At 46.8% G+C, this 16,126-nt stretch overlaps 1 protein-coding gene across 1 annotated transcript in view; it reads right to left on the minus strand.

The window, feature by feature from the left end:
• fras1 (Fraser extracellular matrix complex subunit 1) overlaps nucleotides 1-16,126 on the minus strand; it is a 110,394-nt gene that overhangs the window by 28,082 nt on the left and 66,186 nt on the right. The window contains exons 24-39 of the mRNA XM_052069131.1: nucleotides 15,178-15,318; nucleotides 14,969-15,109; nucleotides 11,581-11,884; nucleotides 10,375-10,459; nucleotides 6,379-6,702; nucleotides 5,865-6,024; nucleotides 5,127-5,305; nucleotides 3,892-4,008; nucleotides 3,527-3,641; nucleotides 3,311-3,448; nucleotides 2,549-2,581; nucleotides 2,201-2,332; nucleotides 1,438-1,566; nucleotides 1,014-1,279; nucleotides 481-632; nucleotides 54-216 (exon numbers count right to left, since the gene is read on the minus strand). Of these exons, the coding sequence (XP_051925091.1) occupies nucleotides 54-216; nucleotides 481-632; nucleotides 1,014-1,279; nucleotides 1,438-1,566; nucleotides 2,201-2,332; nucleotides 2,549-2,581; nucleotides 3,311-3,448; nucleotides 3,527-3,641; nucleotides 3,892-4,008; nucleotides 5,127-5,305; nucleotides 5,865-6,024; nucleotides 6,379-6,702; nucleotides 10,375-10,459; nucleotides 11,581-11,884; nucleotides 14,969-15,109; nucleotides 15,178-15,318 (2,579 nt within the window). The remainder of the gene's footprint in view (nucleotides 1-53; nucleotides 217-480; nucleotides 633-1,013; nucleotides 1,280-1,437; nucleotides 1,567-2,200; nucleotides 2,333-2,548; nucleotides 2,582-3,310; nucleotides 3,449-3,526; nucleotides 3,642-3,891; nucleotides 4,009-5,126; nucleotides 5,306-5,864; nucleotides 6,025-6,378; nucleotides 6,703-10,374; nucleotides 10,460-11,580; nucleotides 11,885-14,968; nucleotides 15,110-15,177; nucleotides 15,319-16,126) is intronic.

Below are 16,126 nucleotides of genomic sequence, written 5' to 3' on the forward strand. Positions count from 1 at the left end.
TCCGATAGTCATCATCATCCTAAAAAAACGGGAGTCGTCATGCGCGTGGTAACCTCGATTCCGCCGCGCACGGCGACGGCAGGCGGTTGCCTGGCGACGGAGGTGATGGTGATGGTGCACATCTGGTTGTCCAGACGATTGTTGTCGCCGTCGTAGACGACAAAGTGGAAGACGTCCGTGATGGGCTGGTTGCCCGTTTCCAACGAAGTGATGTATCTGACGGGACATGGAAAGCATATCTTCTCAGTTGGGGGGGGGGAAATAAATGGTCTTAAATTTGGAGTGAATCATTTCTATGACATCATATGGAGCGATTGTACAAGATCATTAATGGAGTGAACGTATTTTGAGTGAATTGCATCATAGAAGGAGCAAATCGTATCGTAACGTCAATCGGAGTGAATCGTATTTTATCGTTGGGCGGCATCCATCCATCCATCCGTCCATCCATCCGTTCACGCCGGCGACTTGGCAGCCAACCTGATGCTTCCGCGGTTGACGTCGTCCATGGAGAAAGTGGAATATTCCCTCAGTTCTTGCGCTTCTTGCTGGTCCGGAGTCCTGGTCAGGATGCCGTACATCGGCACCGACACCAGCTGGATGCGGATCTGCTCGTCTGGCGATGAGTCGTCCTACCACAAACAAACGGAAAGATATCACAGAGGTGCAAATAATCACACACACACACACATATGCATATGCAAAGTGTGTGTGTGGAGGAGTGATAGCAATAGCACCGAATAACCATGTGGGGGGCTGCTGAGCACCATGTACACACACACAATCAGTAAAAAACTTCACAGGCACATTCAGGGCAGCCCTCTGATGCTTTTTATACGTTATTCTTATGGGGACCTGCTTTTTTGTCACCATAAGAAAAATGGTCCCCAAGACGTGACTGCGTTTCCAATTTTATGTCCCCTCAAAACATGGAAACGAGTGCACACACACACACACACACACACACAAACACACACAGAGTCTCATAATAGATATTCGCATGACGGACTCACCGTGTAGGCCAGATGCGAACGTCTGACGACGGTGCTGCTCATCTTGCCCACCTCCATGGAAAGTGCGGCGCGAGGGTCTCGCTGAGGCCCGTGTCCGCCGGCCTCGCCGCCGCCGCTATGCAGCACCGCGACCTGCACGGTGACGGTCGCCATGGAGATGCCGTCGCTGACCGAGATTGTGAAGGCGTCGTCGTCGTGGCCGGAGAGGCCGGCGTGGCGGTAAAGCAACGAGTTGCGGGTCACGTCGGCGAAGGTGAAGATGTCGCCTGACCGAGGGGAGGGGGGGAAAGGCTATTTATGTCCGAATGATGCTCCTCCTCAACTCACTTCGACAAAGTTCCTTCATTGTCCGTTATCACAATCTACCTTTTTGTGGGTAGTGGACAGTACGTTTTAGTTCTGCACGCGGAACGCAAGGTCTCACCGTTCGTCATCCTGACGTGGGCGCCGGCCTGGCTTTTCAGCAGCTCCCCGTGGACCGGAGCCTCCACCAGCTCGAACTCCAGCTCGTCGGGGGGAGTGTCGGCGTCGCTCACCGCCAGCTGCTGGCCGCCTTCGTTTTTAATTTAAAGTATGCTTTCGTGATTCATTTCTTTGGTGTTTTAATGTATTTTTCATTACAAAAATTTAAATGTGTGTGTGTGTGTCTCTCATTCTCTCTATATATATTCATTCATTCATTCATCTTCCGAGCCGCTTGATCCTCACTAGGGTCGCGGGGGGGTGCTGGAGCCTATCCCAGCTGTCTCCGGGCAGTAGGCAGGGGACACCCTGAATCGGTTGCCAGCCAATCGCAGGGCACACAGAAACGAACAACCATTCGCACTCACACTCACACCTAGGGACAATTTCGAGTGTTCAATCAGCCTGCCACGCATGTTTTTGGAATGTGGGAGGAAACCGGAGCACCCGGAGAAAACCCACGCAGGCCCGGGGAGAGCATGCAAACTCCACACAGGGAGGCCGGAGCTGGAATCGAACCCGGTACCTCTGCACTGTGAAGCCCACGTGCTAACCACTGGACTACCGGGCCGCCCCCTCTATATATAGTTTATTCCAATTCTTAAATTTAAAAGATGACCCCCCCGAAGAAAAAAATGAAGCTTCCACTCTACTTCTACCAATCATACTTCCCGGAAAGAAAAAAAAGTGTTATTTTTGTGTCTGTCGTGGGTGCAGTTCCTTACCCACGGCGGCCTGCCCACCCATGTCGACTTCCAGGAGTGGGTCCAAAACCTGGAACATCGGCGGCTGCTGGTGGTTGGAAAGCAGCAGGATGGCAAAGTCTAACTCGGGAGTCGTGTGCTCGCCATCGGTCACTTGACGCGCACACAAGAACACACACACACGAGCGAGCCAAAAAATGAATTGGTTTCATCACATGCAAAACGTTCGGTCAAGCTGCGGCCTCGCGGGGCTGACTTGATCGAGATTTTGTGTTTTATGGAGCGTCGTCAAGCAAGAAACGGAAAAGAGGAAAGAGGAAATGAACATTGATTGAAGACAGACAGCAGGGGGCGCTCTTTTTGATTTACCTGTGAAGTAGACACTCAAAGACTCGGGCAGACCTGCAGGAAATCAGAGAACGGTCGATATTCATGTGGACAAAAAAACTGCCATCAGGTGTCAATACTCATTTGTTCAGAAACTCAACAATTCTCTCAAATTGTTGTAAAAATATTAGACGTTAATAATTGTAGTGTTTTAAAACTTCAAGTTGAAATACACGTCAAATGTGAATTTTTGATTTCTTGCGAATGGATAAATTACGTAGTTTTTTTTAAAAAATAGGTGACATTGTAAAATTTTCCACCCCCCAAAAAAATCCATGCTAATGAAAAGTAAATATGTTTTTGCACTGAAACATATTTTTTAAAAAATTATATTCCACACAGCTACATAAAATAAAATAATTAAAATACATAATTTTGCAACAACAAACAACATTATTTTTGTACATAAAATGTGTACATAAAAAACGTTTTTTTGAAAAAAGTGTGAGACCAAATCTATAGGCAAAATTATTTCCACTAACCCTCTTTGGGAGCTTTTACGAAAAGTATTCTCTTTGGAAAGTTTTGCACTGAGATATTATTAATATTTGACATAAAATATACTCCAGCTTAGTAGCCTAGCATTAGCATTTCATACGCAGTCGTGTCACAGCGAGAGGCGGATAAAAAGCTGATCAAAACGTGGAACCAGTGATGGCAAATTTTGCACAAAATAATTGCAGGGATGAAAGTTGAATATTTAACGTCGGTATTTAACACCCACAAAATGAAAAATGATCAAACCGATGAAGGAGTACTGGTAGAGTTCTTGCAGATGCGAGGGGGCCGCGGGGGGCCTGTAGAAAATCTTGCCGCTGTCCACGTCCGCCTGCGTGAAATGTCTGACCGCCGTGTACGGCCTGTCGCGGTGTTCGATGGCGCCTGGTGACCAGAGGGGGGGGGGGGGGGGGGGGGATATGATATGGACTGAAATAGATCAAAACTGTGTTTGTGAGAGACCTTGTCCAGCCAGTAGCGGTTTGGTGATGTTGTAGATGAGACGATCACTGGGGGTCTCGGAGTCCATGAAGGAAAGAGCTGAGGGCGTTATCTCCGTCACACGATCCTCGAGAGCCTGTTTCCGCATGTACACGCGGTACAAGGTGATCAAATTTGAGGTAGTAAGCAGTCTATTTTAGCCTACAAGCAATCGCACAAAAACCACAAGGAACATGACCCCAAAATGGCAGCAGACTTTCAGGACTGGAGACTTTTTTTTGTGGGTCTGTTCATGATAAGGCAACGCTTACAAAATGTCGAGTCAGTAAGTGAGACAAACTTTGCGGGCAGTCTCGTGAATGACATTTGGTGACGCTTGGCCTCACCGTGACTTGAAGATCACAGTCCGGGTTGAGCTGAGGGAATCCGGGGATTTGCGGTAAGACTCCGATGCTGAATGTCTGCGGTTCACTTTGCCTGACAGCAGCGGCTTCTGTGGAAACCTGAGGAGATTAAAAATAAAAAAAAACGTTGCTAAATAAAACACTTACCACAAATAACAGAAGTTTTTTTCCTTCAAATGACACTTTTCTGACGTCTTGAAACCCAAGTCGGTGGCTCTCTGTTGATTTTCAGGCATGGCTTTTTGAGATTATTTTTTTTGTGCATCTCGTAATGACAAACTTTATAACTAAAACTGACGACGGGGGGGGGGGGGGGGGGGGCTGCAATTTCAAAATTCTCTCTGGAGGAATTCACCTTTGATTATGTGTGTTTTCTTCTCTGTGTCCAGGTGAACATGGGGTCCCACAGGGCTCTGTAGTTAGCCCGCTACTCTTTTCATTCTACCCAGCACAGTTCAGCTACAATGGGGAAATGGCTCTGCCATTGACAAACTCGTATCTTGTTTGACTGCCGTGAGTTCTTGGTTATCGTTCAATTTTCCACTTCTAAACCAAGCAAAGACTGAATTGATTGGATTGAATTCCAGGTAAGGTGTGAATGGATAGAGAAGTGGTGGTATTTTGTTGTATCGTAGGCAGATTTCGAAAGGAAACTCGTGGGTGGATTCATCTAATTAAGACACCTTAATAAAATTTTTGCCCATAGTGGTGAGCATGATCATCTTCGCAAATGCTGAACTGTGAATTGACTGCTTTGGAGGGATGGCTGCTTATTGAGTCCTGCGGTGCATTCTGAAATCACTCCATTAAAAAAAAACAAAACAAAAAACAACTCTGTTTAATCACCTTCTTTTCCCGCCCAGGCGAGGATTGTGCGAATTTGACAGCATCGAGTTGAAAATGCACTCGAGATTAGTCGTTTGAATGGCGCTGGCAATTAATTAAAATCAATTTGTGACGATAGACGGAGCCAAGAACGGGTGTTGACGGATGCTTGATTAGATGGAGCCGCAAAGCTTTTTTGGCTGCTTTGTCGTGTTGATAAGGAAGAGATTGATTGGAATACGCTCACTGCCCAATTTATAACGTGGACGCACGATAGAACCAAGAAAGATCTGGAAAGTATCCCCCCCACCTTGAAAAATAGCACTTATACTTTTTTAACCACATTGTATTTACCACACACACGCACAAAATGTGGCAACATTTTCACCCACCTGGAAGCGGAAGGAGTCGGCCGGCGTCCCACTGCCGAAGTGTCGGTACCACACGGAGCCGTCGTCCACGTCCTGCTGGGTGAATGTGGTGGTGGCGCTAAAGCCTCGGTTGTCCGTCAGCGTCGGGTTCCAGCCTTCGGGCGGACCGTCGGCAGGCATGGACGCCAGTACTATTTCACCTGGATGGAGAAAGGGCACCACTTGTGTTCTATAGTTAATCATCCGATTATGCTGTGGGTCAAACTGACCCGCCCTTAAGTCTAAACTCAAAATGACATCATGCATCCATTATCCGAGCCGATTATCCTGACGAGTTCTACATGTTTGTGGAAAGTAGAGTTTCTCATCACATTCAACCAGCCTGTTATGTTCTTGTTTTCCCGGGTCAATGTGACCCACAACATGCCATGTGAGTTTAAATTGGCCTTAAACCTTTGATGTCCCATACTGATAGCATATCCTGTTTTGTTGGATCGTGACGAAAAGCAATAATGTTCCCGGGTCAATGTGACCCACAACATGCCATGTGAGTTTAAATTGGCCTTAAACCTTTGATGTCCCATACTGATAGTACATCCAGTTTTGTTCAATCTTGATGAAAAGCAATAATGTTCCTGGGTCAATTTGACCCGCAACATAACAAAAGCCTATCATCGCCGATAAACCTCGACTGGACCGAAGCATATTAGCATCCTGTTAGATGTCAACAGACTTTCAATGCAGCGTGTGTTTCCTTACCGTATTTGGGTTGCTCATCAGAGTCCAGGATGGTGTAAACGATGTGGTCTGGGCCGACCCCCTTGTAGTGCGCCTGCAGTTGCCGGCGGCCGAGTCTCACCATGCCGCCCGCTTTCACCCACGTTACCGGGTCGGAGCGCAGCTCAGGCGAGTCATCCGCCTTAAACACAACCGTCACACTCAAGTTTTCAACAGACAAAGTAGAATTAATTTCGAGGGTTTTTCCACAGAACTCTGCAAATGGTCCAGATGGTGAGAGTTGGGAAAAAAAAATAATAAAGTCGAACCTTCTGGTGGTGTGCTCATGAATGTAGCCTAGCATATGGCACGCGCTGACATGTTGTCACGCGAAATGTTCATGAAGCGAATGAGCAGGAACGACTTTCAACCAATCGGGACGAAGTTGGTTTTTAAGAAGTTTCAAGACACAGGTCGGGTTTCAAGAAAAGCTTGACAAAGGATTAGGGTGTCAAATTCTAAATTAGGGTTGGAAGCCGATGTTAGGATTCCCTACCTTCTGATGAATGCGCACTTGAAGCAGAACATTCTGGTAGCTGTGTCCGTCGTTGACCTGCAGCACCAGGTGGTCCTGCGCCTCCCGCGACCCATCGTGGACGTACTGCACGCGCTCGCGAGAAAGCTCCTCCAGCTTGAAGCGGCTCAGCGATTGGTCGCCCTGGACATGCGTCAGACGGCCGTGGCGAGGAGCCTCCAGAAGCATCAGCAAGACGTCCGCCGGGTTGTCGGGATCGTCCACCACAAGAGTGGACTTGGTGATGGTTCCAGCCTCGCCGGGACCTGACACCGATAGGGGCGATAACACCAGCACCCTCGGTGGCTGCAAGTCACAAAAAAAGGACGCCGGGGGAAGATTATCTAATGGGTAAACTTTGCTGACACCCCCTCCCCCGCTCCCTCCCCAGTCTTTTCCTAGCCTTTCTTGGAGTTTTCCCTCATCTTTCTTAGCCTCCACATACAACATAACTTTGCAAAAGATCTGCGATCCCTAGGCTCAAAGGTGCGGATCAAATTGTCGCCAATTCCTAGTGGATCGCAGTGAAGTCCGTAAGGGAGCCTCCACGCCGAATTGACGGGACTTTCCATCACTGGAGAGTTGGTGCGAAGTGGTAATGACCTTCGGGTCAGCAAAATCCCGCGGGACCGCGTCCGGCGGTATACAAATCCACCGCAGTCCTGGCGTTAAGCGCCTAGCAAGGCTGCGGACCGGATCCCCAAGCCAACCATCCACCTTGGGTTATGAAGGAATGCCCACCCTTCAAAATAAAACACAGGGCCCGGCGCACCCTCGGTCCAACCTCGGGTGCTGCAGACCCCCTGGACCACCACCGTTGGCCACCGCGCTGCCGTGGACCCTGGCCACGGGGTTGAAGTGCGGGGGCGGGGTTGCGACCCGTCCTCCTCCCTCACGCTACATAGCCCCCAGGATGGTGATTTCTCCCCCCTCCACCGCCTGCCTCCTCAACCCGTGTCCCCCTTCTCCCGATCCCCTTCACCTCAAGAAGTCCGGCGGCGATGGTGCGGGGCGTCGGGGACAGGCTCAGATGAGGGCCCACGTCCCTAGTTCCACAACCACACGTCGGCGGCCGTGGCACGATGGTCGCTCCCCTTGCGAACATACAACATACTGTACCGTATTTTATTTACTATTTTTAACTGAACCACAAAATCATGGTGTGATTGTCAAGGAAGAAGCGAATTGCCAGAGAGAGGGGGAACCGCTGAGAATACCAAAAGGGTGTACATATTTTGAGGTTGTTGGCCATCGATCGCTCAACCACTGCACCTGTGCATTTTGGAGACGGATACTCTCCACGCTTTGCTTTCTACCCACAGGAACAGATGAAATGATATCTTCATATTATGATTCTAGCGTTTTTTTTCTCCCCCTGGTGTTTCATCACCGTTTTTCCAAGTCTTTCTCTGCATTTTGGATTCCTGGTCCTTTATTCTTGGGCTTTTCCTGCTGATTTGCAAGTGCCTTCCCCTGCTGTTCCCGTGTCATTTTCACCATGGTGTAAAAGTTCCTTAAATCCTGGCTAAGCTCCAGCGGGTGGCGGTGATGACAGCTTTGAGCAAAAAGGTTCACGCAGAGACAAACAAGCTGGCGCCACAGAGGGCGACGATCGCAGACAAACAGCGACTGAGCCACGAAACAAAGCGGCAACTCAGTTAAGGTCCGATGACAAATTTCTTCACTTTGCAGCAATTATCTCCAGCAGACAGACAACCGAGCACCCCTAACCCCCCCCCCCCCCACCGCCCCGGGCGACCACCCAAATCCCGACTTGTCTTCCCACTGCAGCAAAACAAAGAGTGTGTCAATGTGTGTGTGTGTGTGTGTCAGCACAAAGACGCCAACTCACAAAAAGGCAAATAAGTAAATCTCCTCCTGAGGCAAACAAACACTCAATGCAGGAGGGCTTGACCTCGTCTCGCAGAGCTGCAGGTAAGTGAGGGAGGAGGAGGGGTTGAAGCTTGGGAAAGTGCCGTCATCGGCCTCTCATGGGGGTGCAAAATCCTTCCGGTGCGTGCTGACGGCTTTCCGGGATGTTTGTTTTTCTTTGCTTGCAAGCTGTGAGGTCTTTCAATGTACTGCAGAAGGACTGATTTACACTTGCGTTTTCGGCACTAAACATGGTGGCATCTTTTTTTTGCAGCACAGCTTTTGAGTAGAAGATAAAGACTTGGCAGAGAATCTCGGCCTGTCACGTCAATTGTCAGGGCAGGAAATGCCAAGACAATTCATTCATTCATCTTCCGAACCGCTTGATCCTCACTAGGGTCGCGGGGGTGCTGGAGCCTATCCCAGCCGTCTCCGGGCAGTAGGCGGGGGACACCCTGAATCGGTTGCCAGCCAATCGCAGGGCACACAGAGACGAACAACCATTCGCACTCACACTCACACCTCGGGACAATTTAGAGTGTTCAATCAGCCTGCCATGCATATTTTTGGAATGTGGGAGGAAACCGGAGCACCCGGAGAAAACCCACGCAGGCCTGGGGAGAACATGCAAACTCCACACAGGGAGGCCGGAGCTGGAATCGAACCCGGTACCTCTGCACTGTGAAGCCGACGTGCTAACCACTGGACTACCGGGCCAATATCAAGTCAAAACCAGGTTCTGAAAATTTGGTAAATTTCCAATTTTTCACAAATCTATCTGCATGTGGTTGTGGTCATTTTATAAACTATTGATCATCACTATTGATTTTTTTTTTGTGCGCGTCTCCTGAATAACGATTATGTTGAGGGATTCTGCCCGACCTCAGCGATATGCACACCTAAGGTGTAACAAATGTGAGAAAATATTATTTTGTTCATGGACTAAATGGGCAAATGCCATCTAAAAAAAAAGAATTAAAAAAAAAAATTAATAAAAAATTCCTTCTTATTTTTCCCCCCAAATCCTTTTTCCAGTCTAGGTTTGACTGTTTTAAAGTTTGAGATGTCAAGACGAAACAATAAGAGCAGGGAAGTCTATTTTTCTGAACATGTTTGTTTTCCCAAAAAGCTCATTTTCTCTGCTTTTTGGTCAGACACCTGTATTTTTGGTGGCACCAATCCACGTTCGATTGCTGAATGGAAATATTTGTTTTATTTTCTGGCAAATGATAATCTCGGTTTGGTGCCGATATTGCCACAGAACACAATATTCTGTGGGTCAAAATGCTCTGAAAGAACCGGCATAAAAAAAAAAGTACTTTGAAAAGATCTGGTGGTGAGCTTACCGCCCCCCCACCCCCCGGGCACGCGATTTAAATCGTAGCTGCTTTGTTCTCCAAAAGTCCCAACTTGCAAGGTAAATTTCCGTCACTTGCTCAGCTTGGGGAACATGAGGGTGTTTGCTAGGTTATCAGATTGTGAGATCGTTTTATTCGCTAAAATGGCTGCCGGCGGAGATTTCAATCAAGCCTTTCTCTTCTTCCTCAGGCTTGTTTCTGTGTTGTAGGCGTGCTGCTTGATTTTCAAATTTTTCTCTACATATCCATCTTGGTTACGTTCCATGAAACGTTGACCCCGATTCGCATCCTCGAACAGGCCGGCATTAGCATTTACATGCTAAGCGAAAGTGTCGAGCGCGCAGCCTTTGCCTTTTTTGTTGCGGCGGTTGGCGAAGTGATGAAAATATCAAGAAAAAGACATCCGGTAACCTTCCTCGAGCGAAGGTTGCGTCACTGCTTGTGATGTGAGGTGCAAGAAGCACTCGGAAGCCCTCCGGTGAGGGTCAACACGCACTCAGAAATTCCAACGGACGCAAAAAGACACGCTGGGGAATCCCGTCGGAAAGGCTGCATTTCCTTGCTGTATTTTGTAGAGACACGAGACGGGAAATTTGCATTTTCAAGGGGAAAAAAAAATCAAACGGGAGATGGAGATGACAATCATTTGACTTTATGAAGGCTGCCCAATTCGATTCCTTTTTGTTCATATTTCACAAGCGCCGCTCGATAAACTCAAGACGTGTGTGCACGCGTGTGGGTGGCTCACCCGCATTGAGAGTGCTTGAACTTGAATCGTTTCTGCTTGAGACGCCAGCTGAGGGTCGGACACTCGCAAAGTGAATTCACCATTCCTGCAGGGGAGGAAGGAAAATACATGAATTAGTTGGCGCAAGCGAAGAAGAAAATACACAATTTTGGACAATTCCAGCGAGAAGGAAAACATACGCATTATTGAAGCACGGGTCGGGGAGAAATTACATTGATTCGCCAATTAGAAAAATAGCTCAACATTTTTAGAGAAGTAGGAAATGCAACAATTCACCAGTGGTACTTGGGGGGTGGGGGGTGGGGGTGGGTATTCATTCATTCATCTTCCGAGCCGCTTGATCCTCACTAGGGTTGGAATGTGGGAGGAAACCGGAGCACCCGGAGAAAACCCACGCAGGCCCGGGGAGAACATGCAAACTCCACACAGGGAGGCCGGAGCTGGAATCGAACCCGGTACCTCTGCACTGCGAAGCCGACGTGCTAACCACTGGACTACCTGGCCGCCGGGGTGGGTATGGTCCATTACATTTTTTTTAAGCCCCCTAACCCCAAAAATGGCCCGTATCCCGTTATTTTTGTGCAATATGAACTAATTTTAAGCACTTGTCACCAATCAGAAAATATGCTAAATATTTTTAGTAAAGAAGGAAATGCAAACATTCACAAATATGATCAATTTCATATGTTTGCATTAAAAAAAATTGCGCGAAGCCACCTGCTCTGTTATTTTTATGCAATATGAATTAAATTAAAGCGCTAAACATTTACCAGTTTTAGTGAGCGAACAAAGCTCTAGTGAGTGGAAAAGTACTGTCCGTGTTTTCAACCATTCTGGTGAGACGAAGAAAACAAACATTCACAAACTCAAATGCACAAAAACAGCAGTTGTGCTGAGGAAAAAAAATTGTTATTTTCCAGTTCTCGAGAATGCCAATTTGTGCGGAAGAATAAAAAAAACTAATTCACTGGTTCCAATGAGGAAGAAAAAGAGGAATTCCCCAGACGTAGTGATGAAGAATTCATCACTGGTTCAAATGAAGAAACAAAAAACACGAATTCTCAAGAAGTCACGGCGATGAAGAATTCATCTCTCGTCGTGAGGAAGAAAATAGCGTCCATGAAGCTTCCCGTCCGTCCCACTTGAGCTTTCTCAAGATGGATCTTTGCCATCCAAAAAACCAAAGGCTTCCGGAATTGGCCTCACCTCGCTTTGCCCTTGTGGTGTCGAAAGTGAACTCGGCCGCTTGCCAACTGGGCCCACGTGAAGCTGTCCTGGTCGCTCAGCTCGCGTTCCCCCGCCGCCTGCTCCTCCTCCTCGTCGTCCTCTCGCCCTCCTCGTAAGACGAGCAGACGGCCGTTGGCGGGTCGCCGGACCAGCTGGACGACGAGAGCCTCCGGCGGGCTGTCGGCATCTTTCACTTGCACCAGAGTCGGTGTCAGCGGGACTGAACCGCCGAGGGGCACCTGGAGGGAACCGTTGATGTGGAGCATCGGGGGGCTGCTGTTTGCTGAACGGGCGGGGGACAACGTTCACACCATATTAAACATTTATTTGTACAATTATTCTCAAATTGCTGCAATTATTGTCGATATACATGAATGTGTGAGTAAAATTCGAGGAGCGGTTTTGTTTTTGAAGGTTTTTGGAGGTGTGCTGTGTGTTTCTTGAGACGGTGACCCAAAAATGGCAGCTCAAAGCCAATTTCTGGGACTTTTCGAGCATAGCTTTGAGACTTTTTTGTGGGTCTACCCATGATATAAAAGGAGGATTTGGGCAGGCTAAAAAAAAAATAAAAAGTCTGTCTTTGTAAAATACTAGAAGCCCTTTACCCTAAAATGGATCATTTTAGACTTGGCTTCATTTGACTTTTTGGTAGGTCTACTTGTGATAGACATACCCACCAAATTTTATGTGAATAAATGAAATTTTGGTCAATGGATTTTAAAAAATTCTATTGGTCGACCTCTGGAAATGACCCTAAAGTAGGAGCTTCAAAACCGATTGTCAGACTAGCACTTTTGTTTTCCGGCATGGCTGCTTGAGATTTTTTGGTGGGTCAAATGGATGATTTGAACCAAAATGGAAGATGTTATGTGACTTTTTAAGCATGGCTTCTTGAGACTTTTTTGTTTTAAGGGCGTTACCCTAAAATGGATCATTTTAGACTTGGCTTCATTTGACTTTTTGGTAGGTCTACTTGTGATAGACATACCCACCAAATTTTATGTGAATAAATGAAATTTTGGTCAATGGATTTAAAAAAATTCTATTGGTCGACCTCTGGAAATGACCCTAAAGTAGGAGCTTCAAAACCGATTGTCAGACTTGCACTTTGTTTTCCGGCATGGCTGCTTGAGATTTTTTGGTGGGTCAAATGGATGGTTTGAACCAAAATGGAAGATGTTATGTGACTTTTTAAGCATGGCTTCTTGAGACTTTTTTGTTTTAAGGGCGTTACCCTAAAATGGATCATTTTAGACTTGGCTTTGTTTGACTTTTTGGTAGGTCTACTTATGATAGACATGCCCACCAAATTTTATGTGAATAAATGAAATTTTGGTCAATGGATTTATAAAAATTCTATTGGTCGACCTCTGGAAATGACCCTGAAGTAGGAGCTTCAAAACCGATTGTCAGACTTGCACTTTGTTTTCCGGCATGGCAGCTTGAGATTTTTTGGTGGGTCAAACAGATGATTTGAACCAAAATGGAAGATGTTATGTGACTTTTTAAGCATGGCTTCTTGAGACTTTTTTGTTTTGTTCCTGCCGATTGTTTTTTTTTAACACCAAACGGGCCAATTTGACTCCAAACATAACAGCTGACTTCAAATAACATTTTAACCTCATTCCCAGTCAAATGCATGTCAAAAAAAAGGCTTGGAACAGTCGCCTAGCGCCAGACTTAGCGATGCTAGCGGTATCCGTCTTCACATTCATTCTTCCGGTCAAGTGATGCGCTTTAATGTATGCACTCTCTCAGATCATTTACACGCTTGATTTATTAGATGCTATATTTATTTATATTTCGTGAGATGACAATAGCGGGAAATTCATCCTACGGCATGCTTGTAGTATTTCTTTCGTGAGCGTTTTATTTGTTGTTTCGGGTGGGTGGCGGCTAAATATTGCCGACACACTCGCCGTCGTTAACATTTGACGAGCGTGGTGGTGTGCAATTTGTCTTTCTTGCTGACAGTGACGACAATGCTTTATTGTTCGACGCGAAGCGCATCAGCACACGCTGCACGGCTTTGCTAACCTGTCCGTCAACCTTTTGATTTATTCTTTCATGTGACGCGTTGAGGTCGTCTGGGTAATTTATGACAGCGCCTTGATTAAATTTGCATACGCTGCATCATGAGTAACTCATGATTTCCCGTGAGGGGATTATTGTAAAGTCTCGACGTGTTTTTTTGGGGGGTTCTGGCAGAAGAGATCCGAAAATAAAATAATAGTAGCATCAATACCACAGGAGTGATGTCTTGTTTTTTTTCCAGTGCTTTTATCTTTCTTGCTGTACCTTTAAGGCTGAGGGAAACCACGGATGGAGGTTCGTTTGTGCGATGATTTATGACATGTTATGCAATGTATTTCTGCGGGAGAAATGTACAATCTCTCACCGTCCGCTCAGGGAATAGGGAAAAATTGTCAGCCCGCGGCCTTTAAATAACACATCAGTTTTAAAACATCTTTTCGTTCTTTCTTCGAAGGGGGAGTGAGGATGGAACTATTCTCATTTTACATGACATTAAATGACTGAAATGTGTCATTAAAGCTTTTTTTTTCTTCTTCAAATCAAAGGCCAACACCACGTAGAGAGGTTTTGGAAATTTGGTAGACATGAGCAGATCCACAAAAAAGTCTCAAGACGCCAAGTACCAAAATACACAGAAAGTCTGCCATTTTGGGTTCAAAGAGAACTACTACTCTGGGCGTTTCGAAAATTCAGGTCCCGATGCCCGTTTCACTTAGCAACGTAAAATTTGGTAGGCGTGTCTATCATGAGCAGACCCACAAAAAAGCAGACCCAAAAATATACAGGAAGTCTCCCGTTTACAAAAACAATTCCTCGGAAAGAGTTTATAAAAATGAATCACCCCCGTTGGCCAAATGCAATTTGGTAGACATCATCATCATGAGGAGACCAACAAAAAAGTCTCAGGAGCCCATGCTGTAAAAATTGGGGGGAGTCCGCCATTTTGGTTTGAAATGGCCATTCAAAGATAAACCCTGAACAGAGTTTCTGAAAACTCAGCCTGTGAAAGCCCATTCCCCTGGCCGGGATGTCTATCAAGATTAGACCCACAAAAAAAGTCTCAAGAAGCCTTGCCGAAAAGACAAAATTGTCAGTTTGATTTGAAATGGCCATTTTAGGATCCTTTTCCATTGGTCCTTCAAAGACGTACTCTCCCAAAAGCTTTTGAAAATTCAGCTCCCAAAGCTTGTTTGACTTAGCCACATGAAATCTGCTCGGCAAGTTTATCAAGAGGTAGACCCACAAAAAAAGTCTCAAGAACCCATGCTGCCCAAGACACAGGGAATCCGGTATAGAAGCAATAACTCCGCATTAAAAAAAAAAGTGTTGTTACCATGGCAGGTTCTACTTTTTGGATGGGCGTAGTAACCCTGTCCACAGTCGGGGGTGCAGTATCCTTCCATGAGGTAACTCTGTTGTCCACAAGCTCGGCAACGTCCGACTCCGTCGCAGAGCACGCAGTCGGTGGAGCAGTCTGAGAACCCAAACGGCAACTTTTGATAAATAGGCTTTGTCGGAAAAAACTAGCAGGGAAGCTCTCACGTTGGCAGGAGTGCGCGTCGGCGTCCAGGAAGTAGTTCCTGCCACACTGGAGCACGCATTGACCACGCAGCGCGGCGTAGGGGGGCTGGCACTGCTGGCACTGCCCGGGACCGCTGCACTCCACACAGGCGTCATCGCAGCCTGAAAATGGCAAGTGTCATTTTTCATTGTCATCGCGTGGCAGGGAGAACAAGCAAGCCCGAATGTGATCCCCCCCCATCCCCCCCCGCCCCCAAAAAGGGTGACATCTGCACAAAACTGACAAAAATGTAACTGAAATCATTCATTGACATTTGTTCTGCTGTTTTGCCTTTTTGTTGTCTCTACGCCACTCATTGTAAATGTGAAATTTTGAGTTGGTTCAACAACAACAAAGTCGCGACAGCAAACCTTTGTTGAAATATTTTTTTTTTTTCCAAGATGGCGCCCGAGTAGGCAGCCTTCGGCATGTGCTCTTCAAGAGTGAGAGTTTGTTCTTTTTTGCTGTTTTTGTCTTTTGTTTTGTCACATGTTGTTTGTTGTTTCATTGTGTGGAACTGATACGGACTGTTTTCAGCGCTTTTTGGCCACGACATTCGTCAAAGGAGCAGTATCTGTGCTTGGTGGTTGCGCCTTCTCGGCAGCACATCTGTACCAGCACAGATTTCGCCATTGACTGTCAGTGCTGGACAGACCTGGGGCGCTTGTGTTTTTTGCGCTAGTAATGGGCAGCATTTTTCACAACCCGCGATTTGTTCAGTGGAGATGTCGGCGCTGTTGGACAGTCGGCGTTGGTGCGGCTGGATGGATGGCCGCTGAAGTTGAGGATGAGGAGAGAGGAGCGTTGGCGAAGAGCGCCGATGCGTATTTGGAACCGTGAGTCGCCGCTTGGAATTGAAGTGGATTTCCATGGGACAGGAGAAGTGAACCAATCTGTTTTTTCGTCAATGGATGCTACAGCTTCTTGTTG

The sequence above is a fragment of the Hippocampus zosterae genome, chromosome 6, assembly GCF_025434085.1.
Source record: "Hippocampus zosterae strain Florida chromosome 6, ASM2543408v3, whole genome shotgun sequence".
Lineage (NCBI taxonomy): Eukaryota > Metazoa > Chordata > Actinopteri > Syngnathiformes > Syngnathidae > Hippocampus > Hippocampus zosterae.